Here is a 9,599-nt window from a genome sequence, read left to right on the forward strand (position 1 = left end):
ATTTACTACTTTACACCTTGTTGGTGCTGCCAGTGCATACAAGATAAATAATGTTCCATCCATCCATCCACCCATCCGTTATCCAAACCGCTTATCCTACACAGGGCCGCAGGGATGCTAGAGCCTACCCCAGCAGTCATTGGGCGGTAGGCATGGAGACACCCTGGACAGACCGCCAGTCCATCACAGGGCCCACACCCACACACACACACACACACACACACACACACAGACCTAGGGACAATTTAGTATGGCCGATTCACCTGACCTACATGCCTTTGGACTGTGGGAGGAAACCGGAGCCCCCGGAGGAAACCCACGCAGACACGGGGAGAACATGCAAACTCCACACAGAGGACGACCCGGGACGACCCCCAAGGTTGGACTACCCCGGGGCTCGAACCCAGGACCTTCTTGCTGTGAGGTGACCATGCTAACCACTGCGCCACCGTGCCACCTAAATAATGTTCCAAACTTCTGTATTACCATATTTACAGCATATCCGTCCGACATAATGACATTGTATAAATCGTTTTGGATTATAAATCGCAGGACCAGCCAATGTAGATTTAATCAAATACTCATCACGTTTCTATTCTGTACTAAAGCAAATAAATGAACAAATTTCACTTACTATAATATCCGTACAACACGGTGTCTTCAATTTGTGCTCTTGTCTCGTTGTTTGCAGCCCAGTCCTGAATTTGGAAAATGGAAAGACCACACTAAATAAAGCAGAAATGTTTCACAAAGGGACGCCACTGGTGGAATTTAAAAATTAATTAACAATCAACGGAAAAACAAATAGATCACTGACATTAAAACCAGAATGTGCATAACTCTGCATTTACATCTAACTATATATAACTACAGAACTACTATATTTGCTCTTACGTGTTTGTTAGAAACAAACAACACAACAAACAAAACAAAAACCAGAAAAACAAACATGATGAAAACAAACACATGACCTTAACCTCAAAAAACGCGTGTCTATTGGTGACCAGTTACTTGCCAGAACAGCTTACGGGTGGGTAGATATTGGAAAGCATGGGGGATGTTATACATACTCTGACTGCTTCATTTACATTGACTACAAAACACACCCTAGTTTTAATAGGACAAAGCAGGTGTAAAAAACCTACAGTGCAAAATGGACAGCTATCGTGGTATTCTTTAACACATATATCCATATCCACCCATCAATTATGTGAACCGCTTATCCTGCTCTCAGGGTCGCGGGGATGCTGTAGCCTATCCCAGCAGCCATTGGGCAGCAGGTGGGGAGACACCCTGGACAGGCCGCCAGTCCATCACACACACACACACATTCACACCTGGGGCCAATTTAGTACGGCCGATTCACCTGAACTACATGTCTTTGGACTGTGGGAGGAAACCGGAGCACCCGGAGGAAACCCACACAGACACGGGGAGAACATGCAGACTCCACACAGAGGACGACCCGGGATGACCCCCAAGGTTGGACTACCCCGGGGCTCGAACCCAGAACCTTCTTGCTGTGAGGCGACCGCGCTAACCACTTTGCCACCGTGTCGCCGCGCATATATCAAAATACATTTTTCCTATATTTCCAGATCCTTAATATATGAGCGGGGGCGGGGGGGGGGGGTCAGGCTTGCATGGCAAACAGATCTTGAGAACTCGACTCAAACTGATCTACAGACAAAAATAGGCCCCAGTTTTCATCTTAGGAAAAGGCCTCATTTTAACTGATAACAAAAGAAAACCTTTTTGTGGTTTGGTGTGTTATCTTGTTAAGGATTGTGAATAGTCATGATTCCCATTGTCTTGCAGTGAACTCACATGTTTGTTGCTGTAGGAAACTGATTGATATATTATTAAATCCACTCATCTTTATTTGCACTTGTCACTTTAAATGGGTTTGGTTTTTTTCATCAGCTGATCTCGGGTCTCTTGACAGTGACAATTCAATTTAATTTGTTCAAAGTTACTTGTGAAATAAGGAAGGAGTTATGTTTCGTTAAGGTGGTTGATGATAATGTTGTTGATTAGCTAATGTGCAAATAGTGATCATGAATGAGTGGTGCTGGAAAAACATGTGTCTGTGTAACATCTAATAATCTGTCTACTTTATAACATGAACTCAAGACTCTGCTTAACCCCAAAACGGATGTTCAAAAAGCAACCCCAACAATTAAATGTGAAAAGATTCCATGCAACACAGCATGTACTCATCTTCAAGATTTGGCAACAACTCAAACACTATTCATATTAGGGAGAAAATTACATAGCAAACGAGCCAAGCTTTACCATTGGCGAGCTTGTTGGTATTCCCTGAAATTATTTTACAGGGCGCTAGATGACAGAAGTGGTTATAACAAAGCTGATACCAACCTTGTAGGTGCCGTTGGAATACTTCATGAATGAGACGAGGAATATATCCACTGGAAGAAGTGCAGAAGTTATCAAAGCAATTGCAAGAGCACATATTGCTGTGATGGTCGAAATGACTTCACTCTCCTGGCGACTTTGAAATTTACGAATGTAGACCCAACAGAAAGCAAGGATGGCCTAAAGATGGAAGAAATCATTAAAACAATGCAGGTGTTACAAGGTACAAAAGAGGCTGGCTGAAGCAGTAATGGCAAGGTTTGGGTAGACTCATTTTCATTAATTCGGTGGAAATTCAAATTAAAGGAATCAACTGAAAAGTTCATATTCCCAACAGCGTAATGTGTTTGTCCCTTCATTGACTTCCTACTGCATGTAACTTGAGAGTAACTCCGTGATGACTTGAGTTATAAACATTTACTTTCAACGTAATAATTAGTAGTTTCACAGAAGAGGAGTTCAAATAAGGCAACAACAGTGATATAAAAAGGGGAATTATAATGGTGAAAGATGCAAATGCCGTGAGCTATGTTACATCCTACACCCACCCACCTCGTCCCCTTTGGGCCCATGATTAAACGCTGAGTTTTAAAGCTTGACAGGAAATGATAATCACAGGGAGCAAGGTTAACTTTTCAAATTAAAGCAGGATTAATCTGCCTTATTTTCTGAGATCATTAAATAGTTGGGCTACTCTGCTTCAGCTGATTGATATATTTTCTAATACGTTCTTCTGCAGTGCAATATTACACAACACCACAGAGAAGGTTTGTTAAGACCTGACGGTCAGAGGACCCATTAGACGGAGCAGCGAAACACAAGTTTCAAAATGACAAGGTCGTATTCCAGGCACACAAGCTCAGGCGGCAAGGACATTGCTAAAACCAGTCCCTTCAGATCAAGGGCTGCCATTCACGGACAGGATCAATTAAAGGCCCATGGACTTAAGCCCTAGGCTGCTTGTTTTGCCAGGTAATGACACAAGCTTTGCATCCAAATAAGACCCATTGAGAGGATTGCTCGAATTAAAAGGGTGGCCAGATCGGTGCTTCTGAGGGCCTGGCGGGCCACGATAAGAGTCCGTTTCCGAGGGAGCCTGGTTATGAAGTTGTTCTGACAACTTCGGATTCAGTCGTGCGACCCAGAGCCATGAGCATGACAGTCCAGCCATTGCGAGCCAACCTGGATGGCAGATCACCTTCAGCTGACCGACTTGCAAGAACTAGACCTCTTATGTCACGCACTTGCAATACAAGGACTGCAGGAAGGGTAGACTACTTTACTTGACCCACAGTGAGAGACAAAGCCTCTAGAGGTGTGTCTCTTTAGTGTAAGCCAGCGACTGGTGGCGGTTTAACCCTCAATTTAGACATTTCTGTGTGGGCCAGGGTCACCGCCTTTGTGGCTGGAGGGTTATAAGCATGAATTATCAGCTCTGCTCCTTTTCAACCTCAGAGGTAAAGCTGCCAGCCAAAAGACAAAGGCTGGACGCACCGATACAGTACGGCAGTGTTTCTCAACCCAGTCCTCAAGGACCCCCTGTCCTGCATATCTTCTTTGCAACCCTGAATAGGTACCTGTTTGTAGTTATTCAACCAATCAGCGATGAATTTTGTCAGATGCTGCACACCTTGCATAATTAAGTGCTGCGAAATGATTGGTCGAGTAAGTACAAGCAGGGCTACCTATGCAGGGTTACAATGAAAATCTGCAAGGTAGGGGGTCCTTGAGAACTGGGTTGAGAAACACTGCAGTACGGGGCGGCTTAGCTGGGGTTATTTCCAGGAAAGACCCGCGTCCGGGGTGCCACACCGGGGGGGTTACAAGGCCCGCCGCCGGGGTCGAGGCACCGCTTTCATGACGGCCTGCGACGCACCGAACCCCGGCAGCCTCTGCCAAGACCGGGCTAGCTAGGACGGAGCCGACGCTAGCTAGCGGTAGCTTAGCATGGCGGCAACGAGGGCGCTCCGATAAAGCCGCGTCTCTTGACTCGAACGCCGAAAGAGGGGTCGACACGAAACGCCGCGTCGCCGCGGCGTCGGACGTCGCTTACCAGCAGCACAAAGGCGAAAATCGACCAGCCGACCGCGGACTCCGTTAGCAACGACTGCGCCGCCATCTTCACTTCCTGCAATAACAAAACCACGTGGGCGAGTTGCGTCACCGGCACGCCCACGAGAGGGGGGGAGGAGTCTGCAGGGCGGCGTCGCTTTTTTTTATTGAACGTTCTGAGCGTCCGTCAATCAATCAAAGGTTACTTTATCCAGACACGCGGATTGGTCCGTAGTAAAAGAAAACCACAAGACAGGACAACGACGCAAAAATACAGATAACAGCCGATCACAAGTCCGCAAGGATTAAAACCTATTACAGCGAATTCGGGGGTACAACGCAACCTCAGGAAGTGCCGCGGCCGGGACGCGAACCCGTATCGCCCGTGTGACATTTGTGTGCCAGCATATTGGCTTGTGCATACTGTTTGCAATACTGGCGCCGCACATCATCGTCATCAAATAAATCATTCCTGATGATGTGGCCCAGACATCTTACTTTGTTCACCACATTCAGGGCTTGGTCTGCCAAGGAGAATGAAGGAAATGTTTGCTTCTGATCCTCGTTGGCGTTAGCAATCATGACAACACTCTTTTTTTAGAGTTGAAGTTTAATGTCATGCTGCACACCATAACTTGAGCGGACTCTGAGCAGTTGCTGTAAGCCAGCACTGTAAGGAGACAGGACGACTAAGTCATCGGCGTACATCAGATGGTTGATAAGACTACCCCCCACCATACAGCCAGTCTTACACGCTTTTAACTTTATAGAGAGATCATCCATATACAAACTGAACAGAACAGGTGACAGTACTCCACCCTGTCAGACCCCACTGGTCACTGGGAAGGGTGGAGATATACTCTCACCCAATCCAACCCATCCATCCCTTAGCCAAGCCGCTTATCCTAATTCGGGTCGTGTGGATGCTGGAGCCTATCCCGGCACAATCAGCAATTTTCAGAAACATACACTACCGTTCAAAAGTTTGGGATCACCCAAACAATTTTGTGTTTTCCATGAAAAGTCACACTTATTCACCACCATATGTTGTGAAATGAATAGAAAATAGAGTCAAGACATTGACAAGGTTAGAAATAATGATTTGTATTTGAAATAAGATTTTTTTTACATCAAACTTTGCTTTCGTCAAAGAATCCTCCATTTGCAGCAATTACAGCATTGCAGACCTTTGGCATTCTAGCTGTTAATTTGTTGAGGTAATCTGGAGAAATTGCACCCCACGCTTCCAGAAGCAGCTCCCACAAGTTGGATTGGTTGGATGGGCACTTCTTTGAGCAGATTGAGTTTCTGGAGCATCACATTTGTGGGGTCAATTAAACGCTCAAAATGGCCAGAAAAAGAGAACTTTCATCTGAAACTCAACAGTCTATTCTTGTTCTTAGAAATGAAGGCTATTCCATGTGAGAAATTGCTAAGAAATTGAAGATTTCCTACACCGGTGTGTACTACTCCCTTCAGAGGACAGCACAAACAGGCTCTAACCAGAGTAGAAAAAGAAGTGGGAGGCCGCGTTGCACAACTGAGCAAGAAGATAAGTACATTAGAGTCTCTAGTTTGAGAAACAGACGCCTCACAGGTCCCCAACTGGCATCTTCATTAAATAGTACCTGTTAGAGCCTAATTAACAGCTAGAATGCCAAAGGTCTGCAATGCTGTAATTGCTGCAAATGGAGGATTCTTTGACGAAAGCAAAGTTTGATGTAAAAAAAATCTTATTTCAAATACAAATCATTATTTCTAACCTTGTCAATATCTTGACTCTATTTTCTATTCATTTCACAACATATGGTGGTGAATAAGTGTGACTTTTCATGGAAAACACGAAATTGTTTGGGTGATCCCAAACTTTTGAACGGTAGTGTACATTCTTATATGATTAAAATTTCTATGGGGGAAAATGGGAAAAGGGCAGATAATCAAATGGAATATGCAAAGTAAACAAATTAATTGGCAAATGTAAAGTATCTAAACATGATAAACAATAACCTAAATGAAGTCAGTGAAACTTAATCAGGGCCTACAGAAAATAGCTCCTTATAATATGACAGTGTGTGTTCACTTGTTTTATTCGTCATAAGGGCCAGTGTGTCTGTGTACTTACTGAACTCACCCAGAAAAGCACCGAGGTTTGGGAGGGACCCAGAGAACCTTGCTTTATGTAGTATGTGACATTTACCAAATGCAAGTATAAGATTCGTCATGTAACTTAAAGATTTGTTTTCACGTTTAAATGCAGCGATCATGTTTTTAGGCCTCATTATTATAGACTGTCCAGTCTCATTACATATACAATTCTCTGTCACCCCAAAACACAGATGAGGAGGGGCAGTGACAAAACAAACGCATCACCGTTTCTGGCTCAGCGCTGCAAAAGGTGCAATGAGGCTCTCTGTCAGTAAATTTGGAAATTAATGCGTTACATGGATAGATGTTGTGTAATATTTTAAAACGGATTTCTCTAATTTTATTTGAGATACAGAATTGAAATGGGCACAACCAAGCCTTACGCCATGTTATGTCATCCAGTTGTGAATTCCAGAAAGGTTTCCCTCTGGGGGAAATCTTATTATAGTCATAAAGCACTTTTCCTGTGTGTTTGGGGGTACATTTCATGTCTGTTAAGGTATTGGAAGATTAGCATTTTGATAGCCTAAGTGACATTTCATTAAATCAGTTATACCTGTGGGAATAGCCCTCATCACAGAAGTCAATTCTTTATAAAAGATTTGGCTTTTAGGAAATTTTCACAACTATAAAGATTGCCTTTATCACCAAACAAATCTGTAACACAGATTATACCCATTTCAATCCAGTTCTCTTTATATATATATATATATATATATATATACACTACCGTTCAAAAGTTTGGGATCACCCAAACAATTTTGTGTTTTCCATGAAAAGTCACACTTATTCACCACCATATGTTGTGAAATGAATAGAAAATAGAGTCAAGACATTGACAAGGTTAGAAATAATGATTTGTATTTGAAATAAGATTTTTTTTACATCAAACTTTGCTTTCGTCAAAGAATCCTCCATTTGCAGCAATTACAGCATTGCAGACCTTTGGCATTCTAGCTGTTAATTTGTTGAGGTAATCTGGAGAAATTGCACCCCACGCTTCCAGAAGCAGCTCCCACAAGTTGGATTGGTTGGATGGGCACTTCTTTGAGCAGATTGAGTTTCTGGAGCATCACATTTGTGGGGTCAATTAAACGCTCAAAATGGCCAGAAAAAGAGAACTTTCATCTGAAACTCGACAGTCTATTCTTGTTTCTAGAAATGAAGGCTATTCCATGCGAGAAATTGCTAAGAAATTGAAGATTTCCTACACCGGTGTGTACTACTCCCTTCAGAGGACAGCACAAACAGGCTCTAACCAGAGTAGAAAAAGAAGTGGGAGGCCGCGTTGCACAACTGAGCAAGAAGATAAGTACATTAGAGTCTCTAGTTTGAGAAACAGACGCCTCACAGGTCCCCAACTGGCATCTTCATTAAATAGTACCTGTTAGAGCCTGTTTGTGCTGTCCTCTGAAGGGAGTAGTACACACCGGTGTAGGAAATCTTCAATTTCTTAGCAATTTCTCGCATGGAATAGCCTTCATTTCTAAGAACAAGAATAGACTGTCGAGTTTCAGATGAAAGTTCTCTTTTTCTGGCCATTTTGAGCGTTTAATTGACCCCACAAATGTGATGCTCCAGAAACTCAATCTGCTCAAAGAAGTGCCCATCCAACCAATCCAACTTGTGGGAGCTGCTTCTGGAAGCGTGGGGTGCAATTTCTCCAGATTACCTCAACAAATTAACAGCTAGAATGCCAAAGGTCTGCAATGCTGTAATTGCTGCAAATGGAGGATTCTTTAACGAAAGCAAAGTTTGATGTAAAAAAAATCTTATTTCAAATAAAAATCATTATTTCTAACCTTGTCAATGTCTTGACTCTATTTTCTATTCATTTCACAACATATGGTGGTGAATAAGTGTGACTTTTCATGGAAAACACGAAATTGTTTGGGTGATCCCAAACTTTTGAACGGTAGTGTATATATATATATATATATATATATATATATATATATATATATACACATTTCTTGTTAGCAGTGATATTACAACTGTTCCAAATGATGTCCTTATGTGGTGAAAAGTTGTGAACATAATTTCCAAGACAGGAAAGCCTGCTGATAGAACTTTGAGAGTTTAATCGGCGATTTAGAGACAGTGTAATTACATCCCATTAGAAATTTTACGCCACCTAAATTTTAAAATATATCATGTGGTATAAAATCCCATAATGATTCTGGGAGCTCCAAACATTTTTAAAGCCATTTGATCTTGAAGGTGCAATTTAAATGGACAAAATCTAAGATCCTCGGCCCTCTCCCATCTGAGTATTTCTTCTTTAAGGTAATGGTGTCTAATTTTCCATTAACATAGAGCGACAAGGCGGGATCTTGACGCTCCTTCAGCCTTTGTCAAAAGCTCTCCCAGAAATGGAAAGATCTCTCTGAAGCCACCTATTAAGAATTGTTTTGTTTTCTTAATTTTAGGAGGAAAATGTAGCTGCTGCCTGAGAGCTATATCCCTTGAAATGTGAATACCAAGGTATTTTACACATTGTTTAACAGGGACATTAAACACAAGTCTCATACAAACATGAAATATCACTTTTGTTTATATTGAGCTTCAGACCTGAAGCTTCTGAAAATTCACCAGTGACATGTAAAGCACTCTGTAGTCGCCATTTATCCTTAAGAAGCAATGCCGTGTCATCAGCTAGCTGTGTAATTTTTATCTGTCTGTCAAAAACAGTTAAGCCTTGTATATCTGGACTATGTGAACGCTTAAAGGCAAAAGTTCAGCAACAATCAAAAACAAAAAGCAAGAAATAGGACATCCTTGACGTATGCCTCTTGAAATGGGAAACCTTCCTGAAACGTTGGGCTACAGAATGGCAGAGCTGTTTATGTCCTTATAGAACATGGAGATATTACTGATACGATTATGTCCAAAACCAAACATTTGCAGTGCTTGTGTAATGAAAGGACGTTCAACTGAATTTATAAAATAATGCATTTGAATTTGTGTAGTTTGAAAAGTCAGTTAGGTCTCATACTAATCTGATGCTCGAGCTAATGTGACGTTTG

The 9,599-nt window shown here is 42.3% G+C and overlaps 1 protein-coding gene across 2 annotated transcripts in view; it reads right to left on the minus strand.

Moving 5' to 3' along the window:
* Positions 1–4,495, minus strand: part of lmbrd1 (LMBR1 domain containing 1) — a 136,585-nt gene extending 132,090 nt beyond the window's left edge. For both annotated transcript variants that reach the window (XM_056291954.1, XM_056291955.1), the window contains exons 1-3: positions 4,430–4,495; positions 2,380–2,556; positions 635–698 (exon numbers count right to left, since the gene is read on the minus strand). In XM_056291954.1, the coding sequence (XP_056147929.1) occupies positions 635–698; positions 2,380–2,556; positions 4,430–4,495 (307 nt within the window). The remainder of the gene's footprint in view (positions 1–634; positions 699–2,379; positions 2,557–4,429) is intronic.
* Between the last annotated feature and the right edge of the window lie 5,104 nt (positions 4,496–9,599).

Source organism: Lampris incognitus, chromosome 13, assembly GCF_029633865.1.
Source record: "Lampris incognitus isolate fLamInc1 chromosome 13, fLamInc1.hap2, whole genome shotgun sequence".
NCBI classification, from domain to species: Eukaryota; Metazoa; Chordata; class Actinopteri; order Lampriformes; family Lampridae; genus Lampris; species Lampris incognitus.